The sequence below is a fragment of the Carcharhinus amblyrhynchos genome, chromosome 1, assembly GCF_965287045.1.
Source record: "Carcharhinus amblyrhynchos chromosome 1, sCarAmb.v2.hapA, whole genome shotgun sequence".
Classification (NCBI taxonomy): domain Eukaryota; kingdom Metazoa; phylum Chordata; class Chondrichthyes; order Carcharhiniformes; family Carcharhinidae; genus Carcharhinus; species Carcharhinus amblyrhynchos.
In genome coordinates, this window is record NC_137324.1 from 51,403,991 (window position 1) to 51,423,035 (window position 19,045).

Genomic DNA, 19,045 nt, shown 5'->3' on the forward strand with positions numbered 1-19,045 from the left:
GGGTGCAGGGGTGTAAAATAGAAAGTATTGCAGTTGAAACCAGGGATGTGCTGGATATTCTAGAGGGCTTGAAAATAGATAAGTCCCCTGGTCCGGATGGGATTTACCCTAGGATTCTCTGGGAGGCTAGAGAGGTGATTGCAGAGCCTCTGGCTCTGATCTTCAGGTCATCGTTGGTCTCTGGTATAGTACCGGAAGATTGGAGGACAGCGAATGTTGTCCCATTGTTTAAGAAGGGGAACAGAGACTTCCCCGGGAATTATAGACCGGTGAGTCTTACTTCTGTTGTGGGCAAGGTTTTAGAAAGAATTATTAGGGATAGGATTTATAGTTATCTGGAGAGTAATGAATTGATTAGAGACAGTCAGCATGGTTTTGTAGCAGGTAGGTCGTGCCTTACTAACCTTATTGAGTTCTTTGAGAAAGTGACCAAAGAGGTGGATAGGGGTAAGGCAGTTGACGTGGTATATATGGATTTTAGTAAGGCGTTTGATAAGGTTCACCATGGTGGGCTTCTGCAGAAAATGCAGATGTATGGGATTGGGGGTAATCTAGGTACTTGGATCAGGAATTGGCTGGCAGATAGGAGACAGAGGGTGGTGGTTGATGGTGAATATTCGTCATGGAGTTCGGTTACGAGCGGTGTGCCTCAGGGATCTGTTTTGGGGCCACTGCCGTTTGTAATTTTTATTAATGATCTGGATGAGGGTATAGTTGGGTGGATTAGTAAGTTTGCTGATGACACCAAAGTCGGAGGTGTGGTAGATTGTGAGGAAGGGTGTCATAGTTTGCAGGGTGACTTAGATAGGTTGCAGAGCTGGGCCGCGAGGTGGCGGATGGAGTTTAATGTGGAGAAGTGTGAGGTAATTCATTTCGGTAGGAGTAACAGATGTGTTCAGTATAGGGCTAACGGTAGGACTTTGAATAGTGTGGAGGAGCAGAGGGATCTAGGTGTATGTGTACATAGATCCCTGAAGGTTGGGAATCAAGTAGATAAGGTAGTTAAGAAGGCATACGGTGTCTTGGCATTTATTGGTAGGGGGATTGAATTTAGGAGTCGCAGCGTCATGTTGCAACTGTACACAACTCTGGTGCGGCCGCACTTGGAGTACTGTGTGCAGTTCTGGTCCCCACATTACAGGAAGGACGTTGAGGCTTTGGAGAGGGTGCAGAGGAGGTTTACCAGGATGTTGCCTGGTATGGAGGGGAGGTCATATGAGGAGAGACTGAGGGATTTGGGGTTGTTTTCGTTGTAAAGAAGGAGGCTAAGAGGGGATCTTATTGAAACATATAAGATGATTAGAGGTTTAGATAGGGTGGATAGTGATAGCCTTTTTCCTCGGATGGAGAAAGCTAGCACGAGGGGGCATGGCTTTAAATTAAGGGGGGGGGTAGTTATAGGACGGATGTCAGGGGTAGGTTCTTTACCCAGAGGGTGGTGAGGGATTGGAATGCCCTGCCTGCTGCAGTTGTAAATGCGCCTAGTTTGGGGGCGTTTAAGAGATCTATGGATAGGTTTATGGACGAAAAGGGATTGGTTTAGATTTGTGGGTCAGTGTTTTTTTAAAAAAACTGGTCGGTGCAACATCGTGGACCGAAGGGCCTGTTCTGCGCTGTAATGTTCTATGTTCTATTCATGTATCTGTCCAGATGCCCCTTAAAAGTCACTACCATATTTGCTTCCACTACCTCCCCTGGTAGCGAGTCCCAAGTACCCATCACCCTCTGTGTTAAAAACTTGTCTCGCACATTTCCTTCAAACCTTGGCACTTGCGCCTTAAACCTATGCCTCCTAGTAATTGACTCTTCCACCTTGGAAAAAGCTTCTGACTATCCACTTTGTCCATACCTCTCAATCTTGTAAACTTCTATCAGGTTGCTCCTCAACCTCCGTTGTTCCAGTGAAAACAAACCAAGTTTCTCCAACCTCTCCTCACAATGAATGCCCTCCAGAGCAGGCAACATCCCACAGAACATGGACTGCAGCGATTCAAGGCAGCTCATCAGCACCTTCTCAAGGGCAACTAGGGATGGGCAATAAATGCTGGCCAGCCAGCGAAGCCTAAGTCCCACAAATGAATTTTTAAAAATCTTTTTTGTACCCTTTCCAAAGCCTCCACATCCTTTCAGTAGTGTGACGACCAGAATTGAACACTATATGCCAAGTGAGGCCTAACTAAGGCTCTATAAAGCTGCAACATGACTTGCCAATTTTTAAACTCAATGCTCCAGCTGATGAAGGCAAGCATGCCACGTACTGTGTATTTCCTATCTGTATTCAGCCTTCCAAAATGCATTACCTCACACCTGTCTGGATTAAATTCCTTTTGCCATCTCTCCACCCAAGTCTCCAACTGATCTATATCCTGCTGTATCCTCATGGTCCTCATCACTATCCACAATTCCACCAATTTTTGTGTCATCCGCAAACTTACCAATCAAACCAGCTACATTTGCCTCCAAGCAATCCTCCAGTAATCGATTACCATTCAGTAAGGTCACACTAAGTGAAGTGGTGGAGGCTACCTCGCTAAATATATTTAAGTCACGGGTAGATAGGTTTTTGACAGACAAGGGAATTAAGGGTTATGGAGAGAGAGCAGGAAAGTGGAACTGATCCACTTCAGATCAGCCATGATTTTATTGAATGGCGGAGCAGGCTCGAAGGGCTAGATGGCCTACTCCTGCTCCTATTTCTTATGTTCTTATGTTCTAAGAGTAAAAAAAGGCATTGAACATGAGATGTCCAAATGATTTCTGCAACAGTGCTAAGGGTTGAGAGAAATTGCTACAGTTTGGGCGACATTATTTGAAATAATTGTGACTATTGGTAGCTGGACCTCAGAGCTTGTGTAAAAGCCTTAAAGACAAATGAAACCTGAAGGGAGGGAGGTAAAACCTGAAAGTGGAGCTTTGATGGAAACAGCGAAGGGAAGGCATAGTTTAAAAGAAATGTGACTTTTGAAAGTGGAATTTGAAATTACTAAAGTGGAAGCCAGAGTTCAGTGAGACAAGTTCATGGTGTAAGAATCATCTGGGGAAGTTTGAGGAGAAATACACAGAAATTTACTTGAGTTCAGAGAGGAGTGTGTCTTCCCAGTCCCATGCATGTTTAAAATAGGCAGCATGACGGCACATCGGTTAGCACTGCTGCCTCTTAGAGCCAGGGACCCGAGTTGATTCCCGGCTTGGGTCACAGTCTGTGTGGAGCTTGCACATTCTTCCCGTTTGCGTGGGTTTCCTCCGGGTACTCTGGTTTCCCCCCACCATCCAAAGATGTGCGGGTTAGGTGAATTGGCCATGATAAATTCTCCCTCAATGTACCCAAACAGGCACCGGACTGTGGCAACTAGGAGAATTTCACATTAACTTCATTGCCGTGAGAATGTAAGCCTACTTGTGACTAACAAATAAACTTTAGTATGTGTTAACAAGACCATTGTAATGTAAAATGTATTTTGTAATCTTAATCTTCAAATCTTTGTTTAATTGTTAAAATAAAGTAGACTAGAGAAGCATTGTATAATATTCCAACTTTTCATGTTCAATAAATTTTTTTCTCTGATTTATATTTTCATCCAAGTCACTGAACTCATCATTGACGAATTTTCCATCAATTAGTCCCAAGCCATATTTCCATCATTTTGACAAAATAACCTTTACCCTTGCTACGCATTGTTATTTAAAGTTTAACTCTGGTCACCAGGTCTAAAAACTATTAAATGAAAATGTTTCTTTGTTCTATGGCTTTAGATCTATGAAAACTAACATAAGAACATAAGAAATAGGAGCAGGAGTAGGCCATCTAGCCCTTCGAGCCTGCCCCGCCATTCAATAAGATCATGGCTGATCTGTCATGGCTCAGTTCCACTTTCCCGCCCTCTCCCCATAACCTTTAATCCCCTCTCTTATCAAGAACCCATCAACCCGCTTCTTAAAAATATTTAGCGAGGCAGCCTCCACCACTTCAACGGGCAGAGAATTCCAGAGATTCACCACCCTTTGAGTGAAGAAGTTCCTCCTCAACTCTGTTCTAAACCGCCTCCCCTTTATCTTGAGGCTGTGCCCCCTAGTCCTACTGTCTTTTTTGAGCGGGAAGAGTCTCTCCACCTCTATCCTATCCATCCCATTCATCATCTTATACGTCTCAATGAGATCTCCCCTCATTCTTCTAAACTCTAACGAGTACAAGCCTAGTTTATTCAGCCTCTCCTCATAGCTCAACCCCCTCAACTCCGGTATCAGCCTAGTACTGTTAAAACTGCTTGTCAACAGGACATGGTGGAATCCACAGAATTTTTAAACACAGATTTCACACAAATCTCTGCAATAGGCTTTGCATAGTCATCAACCATCCCTACATCTTTTCATCAGATTATTAACCTTTAACAATTGTCTATATATTTTGCACAATCGTTTTTCCCCTCCCTGATTCTGATCAGGTGGACAAAACATTGGCAAATGGAGTATAATGTGGAAAAATGTCAAGACGCTCATTTTGGATGGAAGAACAAAAGAACAGAGAATTATCTAAATGCGGAAAAAAACTACAGAAAGCTGCAACATAGAAACTTGGGGATATTTATGTATGAAACACAGACAGCGAGCACACAGGTGCAACAGGTAATCAGGAAGGCTAATGGAGTGTTGGCCCTTATTTCAAGGGGGTTGGAGTACAAGAATAGGGAAGTCTTGCTGCAACTGTACAAGGTACTGGTGAGACACATCTAGAATACTGTGAGCAGTTTTGGTCCCCTTATTTAAGGAAAAATTATTTCATTGGAGGCAGTTCTGAGAAGGTTCACTTGGATGATTCCCAGTATGGAGTGATGTCTTAAGAGCAAAGACTAAATAAGTTGAGACTCATCAGAATTTAGAAGAATGAGAGGTTATCTCATTGAGACATATAGGATTCCTAAGGGATCAAACCCCTAAGGGAGTTTGACAGCGTAAATACTGAGAGGATGTTTCCCCTCATGGGAAAGTCTAGAACCAGAGGACATAGTCTCAAAATAAAGGGACGCCAATTTAAGACTAAGACGAGGAGAAATTTCTTCTCTCAGAGGGTTGTCTCTCTTCGGAACTCCTTGCCACAAGACGCTACGGAAGCAGAGTCATCGTGTATATTTAAGGCTCAGATAGATTCTTGATCAGTTGGTGAATCGAGGGTTCTGGGAAAAAGCTCAGGGAAGTGGACGTGAGGAATGCTGGATCAGCCATGACCCTATCGATTGGCAGAGCCAAACAGCCTACTCCTATTTCTATGGTCTTGTGCCATAATTACTCTGACAAGAAAAATCTGCTTTGTTAAAAAGATACAGTAACGTGCTGACTGAGTGAACTGCCAATCCAATAACTTGAAAAAAGTTATCCTACTCCATGTCAAGTTTCATTTATGCACTTTTCATCGAAGATTTATTGAATAGCAGAGATATCTCACAAGAGATTACATGAATACTTATAAGATGACCTATTCCAACTAATTTACATCTCTTTCATGATATCAATGCATTAAGAAATCTAAAGCAAGCAGCATTTTAAACTCCTTAAAATTTGCAACTTCCTGACTTAGAAGTCACTGGACCAAAATCCTGGAATTCCCTCCCTAAAGGCATTGTAGGTCAACCCACAATACTGTGGACTGCAACACTTCAAGAAGGCAGCTCACCACCACCTTCTCAACAGAAGATGAACGATAAATGCTGGCCAGCCAGCGACACCTATGTCCCACAAATGAATAATAAAAAAACCGCACTATTTCGCCAAAATGTTCCACATACTGAAATGTAAACACTATTGAAGAGTTCTGTAACCAACAATTAATTGCAGCAATAAGGCTCTTTGTAATCAGTAATTTATTTGCGCTCATCATTTCCATCCTTCTCCTCAGAATTCTCCACATCATGGGTCATTTCAAGAATCTTGTCTCTAATCAAACCTGAAGCACCTATTTGTTAACATTTATTTTGTTTGATGTAGTTTCTAGGCTGTTGTCTCAAATTCAGCAATTTTCTCCTAGATTAGCATAATGTCTTGTTTACCTTAAATTCCTATAACTTTGAGCTTAATTCGTAACTTCAGAAAACGTTGATGTCACTTTCTCAAAAAGTCAAGTATGCTCATTCCTTTCTGAATTTGATCGATGCTTTTTACTAAGCTGGAAATCAAAACATTTTCCATTCCCATTCAAAGTTATTCGCTTTGATATTTTTCAACTACACTGAGCCACCCGCACATCATTTATCCCCTTTGCTCTCCAAAAACACACCAATTGACCCTCTAACCAACTGAAAGGTTCAGTTCAAAGGCCTTCCTTCGCAATTTATTCCACAAGTTTATGAATTCTCAATAAGAGAGAGAGATTTTGGATATGTTTGTTCAAACAAGAACAAAATGTAATAATAAATTCTAGTAGTTTGAGAGATCTGATAATTCATCATTCTGAAATGAGTTGAGTTGACCCAATTAATCACTATCCATAAATTTTTAATAGCCAAAAGAAACTATTTTGGATAAAAAAACTGGATTACTTTCATTAAAATTTAAAGAGAATATTTCTATGAACGCTCCTTAAAAATGAAATCCTCCCATAAAGCCTACAACCAGATTGAATCTATATGAAAAAATTAACATGTTTTGAGCTCCAAAATTTGTACTAAAAATAAAAATGAGAATTCTGAAATAAATAACAAGTGGCATAAAACTTGAGATTATATTTAAATACAAAGATTAAATACATTCAAAGCTGAATTACAATATTCTCAGAATGAACTTACACTGCAATTTTCAGGTGGTACTACCAGTTGGGTGATTTCTCCACCATGGACACAGAAGATATGTTTCATTTCCCCTGAGTTTATATCCCAGATGATTACAGAGAAATCGACTCCGCCTGACACCAAGTAGCGCTGATCATACCGTGTTGAGACCTGATGTGGATACAACAGGCAAGTCACTTTGCTCCGGTGGCCGCGAAGAGTTCGATGAGGGGGCCAGCCTGATAAAATACAAGAACAGAAATGTTTAACTCTGTTCTCGATTCAAATTCACGAGGCCAGATGATGCTTTATGTGGTGCTTTCAGGTCTCATAATGGTTGACTAAAGGTTCACGCTCGCAAGATTTGAAGGAGCAGAGATGTGGACTATACCAGAGTAAAAGACAAGGATAGAAAAACGTAAATGATTTCTGATGATACGGCATTCAAAGATAAGAGTTAATGAAGTGGCAGAGCAGATTAACGGCTGCAGCAGTATTATGACTAAGTGAAAGTCAAAGTTGGGGCAACTGGGAGTCTGTAAGTAGTTCAGAAGAAGTGTTTTGCCATGAATGGATCCCGGGCAACAATGTAGCACAGTGGCTAGTACTACTGCCACACAGCACCAGGGACACGGGTTCAATTCTGGCCTTGGGTCACGGTCTGTGTGGAGTTCGCACATTCTCCCCATCTGCATGGGTTTTCTCTGGGTGCTCTGGTTTCCTCCCACAGATGGACAGGTTAGGTGGATTGCCTATACTAAATTGCCCTTAATGTCCCAAGATGTGTAGGTTATAGGGAATAGGTCTGGGTAGAATTGCCCCTTAGCATCAGGGGGATTCGTGAGGTTACAAGGATAGAGCCTGGGTGAGATTGTTGCTGGTGCAGACTCAATGGGCCGAATGACCTTCTTCTGCACTGTAGGAAATTTTTAAAAAATTATTTTTCATTCATGGGGTATGGGCATCGCTGGCTGGCCAGCATTTATTGGCCATCCCTAGTTTATCTTGAACTAAGTGGCTTGCTAGGCCATTTCAGAGTACAATTTAGAGTCAACACATTGTGGTGGCTTTGGAGTCACATGTCAGCCAGACCAGATAAGGATGACAGATTTCCTTCGCTAAAGGACATTAGTGAATGAGATGGGTTTTTCTGACAAAGGTTTCATGGTCATCAGAAGATTCTTAATTGCAGATACTTTATACTGAATTCAAACTCCATCAACTGCCATGGATAATTCAAACCCAGGTCCCCAGAACTTGAGCTGAGTTTCTGAATTAATAGGCTAGCGATAATACCACTAGGCCGTCACCTCTGCCTCTACGATTCTATGAAAGCAAGTGATCTTGGAAATGGAAGGTTAGTGATAAGGGATAGAAAGACGTTTTCAGAGATGGTCTTTGTGATACGAGATCAAATATATAAACAGAAATGATGGGAGATGTTAAAATCGAAACAGTAGCCATAAATATAGGTCAAAGATATTATATGGAGAGAGGGAAAGAGAGGGAGAGAGAGGAGTCATTTCAGAGAAAAGGAGCCAGAATGGCAGAGATGAAGACTGAAATCAGTGAGAATAATTGGTTACTCAGAGCAAAGGCTGAGGGAGGAAACTTTGGGAGAAACTCAGAGTGTGACTTGGAACAGGCAGTATGTGCCAATAAACTTATAGGAGGCAAACAAAAAATAGGAGATGCTCAAAAGAGGTACCAGAATAGATTGAGGTAAGACCATAATGTGATTTGATATCAAAGGCCAACAACAACCATCATAGGTTGTATTTTGGAAAATATTGTGGACGTCTTGGTAAGAGGCAAGGTGTCATCATAGATTAACCAAATTTCACTGAATTAAATTTTTCATTCTAAGTTCGCGAACGGCAATAACTTTACTTGGTTGTAAGTGGGCATTCTGGAGGGAAGTGCAAAAGAACATTGATTGTTGATCTGCAATAATTAGCCAGATGAGCCCCCACCCAACGTACTTGATGCAAGTTCACGAAGAGAGGATGGGAGGTTCAGGTTGCTGCATCAGAGTAGTGACGGGTGCATTAATGTGCCGACTGGAGAATGCCAAGAAAGGAAGGCACAGCGGGCAACTGAAAACTACATTAGACAGAATTTAAGCCTGGGACAGCTAAAGAAAGGAAGAACAGTGATGGATTGAGAGATTTATGGACAAGTACCAGAAAGCAAATGGTAAAATTGCTTTATTTGACACTAAGCAATTACACACAATAGTCAAATGAGATTCACAATTCAAACTGCATAACATTTTTTCATTATTATGCGTCAGCAGATCATGTTCCATGAGCTGAAGATATTTTTTAAACGTCATTCCAGCACTCCTAATCCTTAAACCCAGGCTAAAGCTTTGTTCTATAAAAAACCTATCCACCAATACAGCTATCAGAACCCGTCCATTACCCCGAGCAGCCACACCATTTCCCATTAGTACTGTAGTCACAGTATTTTTCTATACTACTCTGCTAGTTTTTTTTTGAATACCCTGTCCAACCAACAATTTCACACTCAGGAAAAAATTACTTTAGCATATGCACAATCTTTCATCCAAATGCCTTATTTGAATTTATGAGATTATAGTTTTATAGAATACCTACAGTGCAAGAGGTGGCCATTCAGCTCATCAAGCCTGTACTGACAACAATCCCATCCAGGTCCTATCCCTGTAACCCCACATATTTACCCTGCTAATTTCCCTGACACAAAGTGTAATTTTCGCATGGCCAATCAACCTAAACTGCACTTCTTTGGCATGTGGGAGGAAACCGGAGCACCTAGACAAAGTCTATGAAGACACGGGGAGAATGTGCAAACTCCACAGAGTCACCGGAGGTCAAAAATGAACCTGGGTTCCTGGTACTGTGAGGCAACAGTGCTAATCACTGTGACACTGTGCCACCCTTGCTTAAAACAACCTGAGGAATTATATGTTTCAAGTCCCTGCTATAATTAAATGGTAAAAAATTGTATTGCGATAGACACACCTCAACAACGAGTTGTAATGGTTCTATCCGATAATCAATACAATACAGATTGAGAGATCATGGTTCCCTGATATTGACGATACTGAAGTCAACTGAGTGGTTATTAAGTTGACGATCAGAGTTTAAATATTTATTGAAAGTACACTTACCAGTTTAACTTCTATTTTAATCATTGAACAGGGCACTATTTTAAAAGTAGGAAAGGCAATAGACTTACTAATTCGATCCACTTTTTGACAGATAATACACTACCATATATTGCATATATACATCACTTATCATTTTCTGAATTTAATGTGCTTTCCATTAAACAAAGTATTGTTGCTCTATGTTTACTTACTAAGTCATATGAAATCAAATAGTTCTGAAAAATACTTAAGCAAATCTAGTCATATCTCTGTTTAATACATCTCTGATAATAGACTTGAACCTGAAATTCAAGCTACAGCACAGATGATATTTTACCTCGTCTCAGCATGTGTTCTCCTTGCAGTAGCTGAACTATAGCAGTCTGAGTAGCTGGCACAATAACAATACTGCCATCTTCACGTCCACACACCAGACGTCCATGAGAGGGAATATAAACACTAGCTGTCACCTTCAAAGGCTCCTCACTGCCAGGAAGTGCGCTCAGCTGGTCTATAATTCCAGCAGGTCTTGGAAGGAGATGATCAAATGTATCTTGCAAGCATGCAGAAGTGGTGACTTTCAACTCTGTGAAGACAATTTGTAATTCAATACATAATGTATAAGACACGGTAAATTTGGTTTCTTAGATGGAAGGAGATATTCATTTTATTAAGGATTTAAATAGCTATATTTTCATCACAACGAACTCAAATTAAATAAAATCTACATTTACTGAAGAGACGAAAACATTGCTATCCTGAAAATCCCTCGTAACATCTGTTTCTCTGATCTGCTGCAAGTTTTATTTCAGATTTCCAGCATTTTTTGATATATTTTGATTTTCATCACACTAGAAATAGTTGGCAGGTCAGGCATAATCATATATCCTGGAAACTCTGTGGGAAGAATTTTCCCATCCCGCCTGCCACAGGAATCGTAGCAGAGGGGAATCATGGAGGACCATGCAAAGGTCCACTGACCTCTGGTGGGATTTTCCCATTTTGAGGCGAGCACAGCCAGAAAATCCCACCCTATATTTTCACTAAAAGATCTAAAACTGCATAAGCATGTTCTGTTACTTAAAATTTCACCATTACTAACTTCATCCTGGTGCTAGTTGTCCCCACTCATAGAACACAAACTTCAACTGCCCTATTGACTTACACTTTGTTACAATCTGAAACCACATTTATCAGTGTTCAATTTTTGTGTTACAATGAGCTCTAGAAATTTGCATCTTAGAGATACTACATCCTGAATCATAAACTATCTTTGGTCAAATCAGGTCCAAAACCTGGTCCAAACGCTCAGAAAATTTAGAAAATAAAATTACAAAATAATGCGATTAACTACTCATCACAGTGCCTATCAGCACTTGATTAGCAGCAAAAGAAAGAAGTGTGTACCAGTCAAGTAAGGGCACCCAACCATATTGTTACCTCAATGTCAAGCTATTAAATTGAAAATTATTTTTCTGATGTACACAAAGATGAGGAATTATATAATTCAGTAATTTTCACAGCCATGACAATTACAGTATCCAGTAATTAACAGCAAAATGGTTTTTAGAAGCATTGAATCCCTACAGTACAGAACAGTACATTCCGCCCATCAAGTCTGCACTGACCAGAATCCCACCCAGACCCTTTCCCCATATCCCTACATATTTACGCACTAATCCCTCTAACCTACGCATCTCAGGACACTAAGGGGCAATTTTAACATGGCCAATCAACCTGACCTACACATCTTTGGACTGTGGGAGGAAACCGTAGCACCCGGAGAAAACGCAGACATGGGGAGAATGTGTAAACTCCACACAGATAGTGACCCAAGCCGAGAATCAAATCCAGGTCCCTGGAGCTGTGAAGCAGCAGTGCTAACCACTGTGCTACCATGCTGCCCACACGGTTTTTGTATTAATTGTTTTTGTAGAATTATTGAGAACAGCCACATAAACAAAATATATAAACAGCAAACCTCAATAATTAAATCACAGTCAGATCTATATGAATTATAATAAGCAGATATGCAAGTATCTTACCTTGAACAGCACTTTTCTGAGATAAGTCAACTATTTCAGGGATACACCATATTAAGAGTCTCCCCGATGAATCTCCCTGAATCAACAGTTTATGGAAAGGACTTCTGCGACCATAGAAGAACCGTGTGACAGGTGGGCAAATGAGAAGCTGCAATATCACAAAATGAAGAGGTCAGTTTCACTTAACATGGGGAAAGCAAGATAGACTGTACTGCAGACATTACTTATCAAGTTCATTCACAGACATAGCAAAATGAAAAGAAAGCAAAGCAACATACAGCCAGAAGTTCAGTGAACAATGTTGCCTGAAGTAAACATGAAAAACCTTAAAAAGGAATTAATGGGTCCAATTACAACTCTGCAAAAGTGAACAGGATATTGCTGGTGCTAATATCGCCCAATCTCTCACTTTTAATTGCTTTTTAAATAAGTGCACAGTTTAAAAACTGTAAAGACTAAATGCACAGCAGCTGATTTGAGTTATTACTTAAAATGTCTACAGTTAAAAAAATACTGACAGTATTTTTAAAGGCTTTATTTGTGGAAATAATCCTCATTAGATTACCTCCTGAATAAACTCCTAAACTACAGACATGTGTCATGAAGAAGCACAGAAACAAACAAAGGCTTGAGACCCCTTCAGATCCATAGAACATAACAGCACAGTACAGGCCCTTCGGCCCTCGATGTTGCGCCAACCAGTCGAACTAACCTAATGACTCTCTAACTTAAACTATTCCAATATTATCCATATGCCTATCCAATGACCATTTGAATGCCCTTAAAGTTGGAGAGTCCACAACTGCTGCAGGCATGGCATTCCACGACCTTACTACCCTCTGAGTAAAGAACCTACCTCTGACATCTGCCCTATAATTATCACCCCTCAATTTAAAGTTACGTCCCCTCGTGTTAGCCATCACCTTCTGAGGAAAAAGGCTCTCACTATCCACCCTATCTAATCCTCTGATCATCCTGTATGCCTCAATTAGGTCACCTCTTAACCTTCTTCTCTCTAATGAAAATAACCTCAAGTCCCTCAGCCTTTCCTCATAAGACCTTCCCACCGTACCAGGCAACATTCTGGTAAACGTCCTCTGCACCCTTTCCAATGCTTCCACATCTTTCTTATAATGCGGTGGCCAGAACTGTACACAATACTCCAAGTGCGGCCGCACCAGAATTTTGTACAGCTGCAACATGATCGCATGGCTCTGAAATTCAATCCCTCTACCAATAAAAGCTAACACACTGTACACCTTCTTGATAACCTTATCAACCTGGGTGTCAACTTTTAGGGATCTATGCACATGTATACCGAGATCTCTCTGCTCATCCACACTACCAAGAGTCCTTCCATTAGCCCAATACTCTGTAATCCTGTTACTCCTTCCAAAGTGAATCACCTCACATTTTCTGCATTAAACTCCATTTGCCACCTCTCAGCCCAGCTCTGCAGCTTATCTATGTCCCTCTGCAAACTGTAACATCCATCCTCACTGTCTACAACGCCTCTGACCTTAGTGTCATCTGCAAATTTACTAACCCATCCTTCTACAACCTCATCTAGGTCATTTATAAAAATGACGAACAGCAGTGGCCCCAAAACAGCTCCCTGTGGTACACCACTAGTAACGGAACTCCAGGTTGAATATTTCCCATCAACCACCATCTATCAGCTAGCCAATTCCTGATCCAAACCGCTAAATCACCCTCAATCCCATGCATCCATATTTTCTGCAGTAGCTTACCATGGGGAATCTTATCAAACGCTTTACTGAAATCTATATACACCACATCAACTGCTTTACCCTTATCCACCTCTTTGGTCACCTTCTCAAAGAACTCAATAAGGTTTGTGAGGCACAACCTACCCTTCACAAAACCATGTTGACTCTCCCTAATCAAATTATTTCTCTCTCGATGATTATAAATCCTATCTCTTATAATCGTTTCCAAAACTTTGGCCACAACAGAAGTAAAGCTCACTGGTCTATAATTTCCAGGATGGTCTCTACTCCCCTTCTTGAATAAGGGAACAACATTTGCTATCCTCCAGTCTTCTGGCACTATACCTGTAGCCAATGACAACATAAAAGATCAAAGCCAAAGGCTCTGCAATCTCCTCTCTCGCCTCCCAGAGAATCCTAGGATAACTCTCATCCGGCCCAGGGGACTTATTTATTTTCATACTTTCAAGAATTGCTAACACCTCCTCCTTATGTACCTCACTCCCGTCTAGTCTAAAAGCCTGTATCTCAGTATTCTCCTCGACTACACTGGCTCTTTCCTGCGTGAATGCTGACAAAAAATATTCATTTAGTGCCTCTCCTCTCTCTTCAGGCTCCATGTACAACTTCCCACTACAGTCCCTGACTGGCCCTAACCTTGCCCGATATCAATCTTTTATTCCTGACGTACCTATAGAAAGCTTTACGGTTCTCCTTGATCCTACCTGGCAAATTCTTCTCATGTCCTCTTCTGGCTCTTCTTAACTCTCTCTTTAGTGCCTTCCTGGCTAATCTGTAACTCTCTAGTCCGCAAACTGAGCCTTCACATCTCATCTTTACATAACTCTCCTTCTTCCTCTTCACCAGAGATTCAACTTCCTTAGTAAACCACGGTTCCCTCGCTCGACCACTTCCTCACTGTCTGACAGGTACATATTTATCAAGGACTCACAGTAGCTGCTCCTTGAACAAGCTCTACATTTCAACTGTTCCCATCCCCTGCAGTTTCCTACTCCAACCTATGTATCCTAAATTTTGCCTAATCGCCTCATAATTTCCTTTCCCCCAGCTATAACTTCTACCCTACGGTATATACCTATCCCTTTCCATCACTAAGGTAAACGTAACTGAATTGTGGTCACTATCACCATAGTGCTCACCTACCTCCAAGTCTAACATCTGCTCTGGTTCATCCAAGCAGTTGATGGAGTGATACAATTGCTTAAAATTATGAAAGGATCCTTTGGGCAAGTCAGTATTTGCAATAGTATTAAACACAAGAATAATTGTAAATATTAAAGATTTACAACAAGGGACAAAACTTATTCAGAGTTTTGAGATTTTGCAACTGACCTCCAGGCTTGCTGCTCAAGACTGAAACTATGTCAAGTATCAGGATTAGATTAGATAGGTGTATGAATGAAAATAAACTGCAGGGTTTTGAGAACAAGGTGAGTAAATTTGAGTAGAACTACTTTATCACATGGAGGATAAACACCAACATTCAGAGGCTGGGCCAAAAGGACTGCCCTTGCATTGTAGCTTATGTTTTAAGGTTGTTAGCTGCAACAAAATATTTAAATCATGGCTTTCATCAGAGACACATACTTTCCTTTTTAAATTAATTCTTAATAGAAAAAGGGTTGAAGTGACATCAGCGGATTTTTTTAAAAAACTTAATGAACCTTAAAGTAAGGAAAAATTAAAGTTTATTTATTAGTGTCACAAGTAGGCTTACATTAACACTGCAATGAAGTTACTGTGAAAATCCCCTAGTCACCACACTCCGGCACCTGTTTGAGTACACAACAGAATTTAGCAAGGCCAATGTACCTAACCAGCACATCTTTTGAACTTCTGGGAGGATACCAGAGCACCTGGATGAAACCCACAGGGACAACGTGCAGACTCCACACAGACACTGACCCAAACCAGAAATCGAACCCGGGTCTATGGCTGTGAGGCAGCAGTGCCCTAACCATTGTGCCATTATGCTAGCAACTTTCAGGAATTGTGGTACAACTTCAGACTTAATATAGTTCAACAGTAAAATCATTGCAATAAAAATGTTGCACATATTGTATTTTTGAAAGAATTCTGATTAAGATTCTCGAGTAACTTGGTGGCAAGTTAGTGTTTTTAGACTGAATCCAAATAGTGCATGCCTTAAACACAGTTAAATGCTAATCCGATGAAGCCAACACGGCATCTTTGGGGAAAAGTTAGGAAACGCAAGGACCATTTCCCTTCATTATCTTTTCCAATTTAACAAAGATGTCTTAACAAATGCTTTGCACAAGAAATATGAACTACTATTTAAGTTACTGAAACTTTAAACATAGGTCATGGCAAACTAGATGAGCTGAACAAGTGGATAGCATAACAAAATGCTTGTAAAAAGCAAGAAATAGTGTAAGCAATTAAATACAAAGCAGAAAGATCTAGGAAATGGAACTGGATTTGAAATTCAGCAACTATAGCTTGGAGAGAAAATTAACGAAACATTATCCTGTATTTGTCCTTGGGTCCAATTTTGAAATACGAGATATGAAACAATTTGTGCTACTTTGCACTACTAATTCACAAAATTAGCTACAGGTGTAAATAAATACAGGTTAAAAAGCATTGGGGGAAAAATCTGTGTTCTACAGTGATGGCAAATCCTGAAAAATAAACAAAACCTAAATTCACCAGAAACAAAGGAAAAAGTAAAGCTTACTTATTAATCACAAGTAAGGCTTACATTAACACTGCAATGAAGTTATGGTGAAATTCCCCTAGGCACAAAACACGCACAAATGCAAGCAGCAGTAAAGCAATTAGATTTTATTACATATTTTAGCCGATAGAAACACCTTTAGACAAAATTACTAATATATTCACAAAATCCTGTTGATCACTAAGACTTCTAGACAGCAGCTGGTATGTTTCCAATATGTCAAGGGTTTTTGTAATTTAAAACAATCCACAAGTAGGAAAAAAATCTGTTGTGTTCCATTGGTCACAGCAGACACAACTGCTTCAGGAAGACTAAAGAAACATTTAATAACATTGGAGGAAATTTCCCCATTCTGAAACAATAAGTTTAATTTGCTATGCCACACAACAGAACATTAAGGTGTAGCTATTCCCAAAAATAGATAAAATACAACTGCAAATTCAGCTCTGATACAGCAGCCAACTGTGTTATAAAATCAACGCCACCTTTAGTCCTTTGGCATTCAGCCAAGTTCCAACGTGAAGCAATAATTATTTTGCAGCTTCTAACTTGTATTCTGATGCCTCTTCAAACTGTCACAGTGCTTTTTAAATGCAACTACACAGATGGCATAACATGCTAAACAAGACATCAAGCCTATTAACAGTTTTTAGTACAGTTCCAAGTTAAAGTCATAAGACAAAATTAGTTGACCTTTAAGTGAAGGGAATGTGGTTACATTAATACAGTCGTAAGAATTTATAATAGGAGGAGGTGGTAATTTGGTTCCTCAAGCCTGAACTACCATTCAATTAGATCATGACTGATTTTCAACTTCAGCTACATTTGCCTGCACTATTCCCATATCTCCTTACACCCTTGCTATCCAAAAATCTGCCCATCTCAGACTTAAATATACTCAACGACTGCAAAAGGACACAATCCCAAAAGTTCACAATCATCCGAGTGAAGAAATTTCTCATCTCAGTCTTAAATAGTCAGCCTCTTATTTTGAGGCTGAGACTCTATGATCAGGGAAAGCATCTCCACCCCCACATCGACTGAATCAAACTCCATAAAAATGCTACATGTTTCAATATTTCTCACTCTTTTTAACTCATAAACTTAAGTTTACTGAATCTCTCATCAAAGATCTCAGGATTAAGTCTGATGTATCCACATGACTCTCCCTTTAATTCAAGAATATTCTTCCATTGGTAAAGAGTCCAAAACTGTACACAACACTCTAGGCATGACCTCATCAAGGCCTTGAACAAGTGCCTTAAATTTCAAACAATTCCTTGTAATAAAGGGATTTTGTTACAATCTCCAAACCCAAATGATCAAATTTACTGAATGACTCTCCAAGCTGAAAAAAATGCCAACAAGATTCCAATTATAGGACATAGAACAGTACACAATGTTGTGCCAAACATGTCATCTAAATAAACTAATCTCTTCTGCCGGCCCGAGGTCCATGTCCTTCTAATTCTTGCACAGTCATGTGCTTATCTAAAAGCCCCTTAAACGCCGAGGGTACCTGTCAGCACCACCACTCCCAGCAGCAGGTTCTGGATACCTACCTCTCTCTGAAGAAAAAACTTGCCCCTCACATCTCCTTTGGACTTTCCCCCCTCATCTTTAGTCCATACCCCCTAGTATTGGGCATTTCAACTCTGGGAAAGAGGTTCTGACTGTCAACCTTATCTATACCTCTCAATTTTATAGACTTCTATCAGGTCGTTGCTCAGCCTCATCCATTCCAGAGAAAACAACCTAAGTTTGTCCATATAGCTTTTACTTTAAAACAAATCAGAACACAGATTACACATGAACTACCAAATGATACTTCAAATAAAAAGGAAAGTTTCACAATAAAAAGTTGATACAACAAAGATATGTTTCAGGCAATTACAAGCATGAGACATGACACAGGATGTTGTGAAGTGGTGTATTGGCATGGATAGAAAATTGGCTAATGAGCAAGAAACAGCACGTGGGGATGAAGGGTTATTTTTCCAGTGAAGTTTCACAGGGATCAGTGCTGGGATCGCAATTGTTTCAATGTGTATTAATGACTTGGAGGAAGGAAGCAAATGTATTTTAGCCAAATTTGCAAACAGCTCAAAAATTGGAGGAAAGTTGTGAGAGGGATACAAATCATTTATGAAGAGATACTGAAAGGTTAATTAGGTGGGTAAAAAGTTGGCAAATGCAGTATAATACGTAAAATGTAAAGTTGTTCATTTTGGAAGGGAGAAAAACTGCAGGAAGTTGCAACATAAAAGAACTGGGAATACTTCTGCTTGAAACACAGAAAACTAGTACACAAGTGCAGGAGATAATCAGGAAGACGAACAGAATGTTGGTCTTCATTTTGCGGGATTTGGAGTAAAAGAGTAGGGAAATCTGACTGTATCCATACAAGGTACTGGTGAGGCCACATCTGGAGCATCATGAGCAGTCTTGGACCCCTTAGTTAAGGAAAGATATGATTTCCTTGGAGGCAGTTCAGAAACTGCTCACTAGGATGATCTCTGACATGGAAGAATTGTCTTATGAGCAAAAGTTAAATAAGTTGGAATTATACTCAATGGAATTTCAAAGAATAAGAGGTGGTCTCATTTAAAAAATAGGATTCTTAAGGGGCTTAACAGCAAACGTGAGATGTTGTTTCTCCT

At 40.2% G+C, this 19,045-nt stretch overlaps 1 protein-coding gene across 6 annotated transcripts in view; it reads right to left on the reverse strand.

Moving 5' to 3' along the window:
- The window catches only part of wdr7 (WD repeat domain 7), a 695,157-nt gene that overhangs the window by 546,123 nt on the left and 129,989 nt on the right, over positions 1-19,045 (reverse strand). For all 6 annotated transcript variants that reach the window (XM_080182523.1, XM_080182596.1, XM_080182751.1 and 3 more), the window contains 3 exons: positions 11,937-12,084; positions 10,229-10,477; positions 6,777-6,997 (listed from right to left, as the gene is read on the reverse strand). In XM_080182523.1, the coding sequence (XP_080038649.1) occupies positions 6,777-6,997; positions 10,229-10,477; positions 11,937-12,084 (618 nt within the window). The remainder of the gene's footprint in view (positions 1-6,776; positions 6,998-10,228; positions 10,478-11,936; positions 12,085-19,045) is intronic.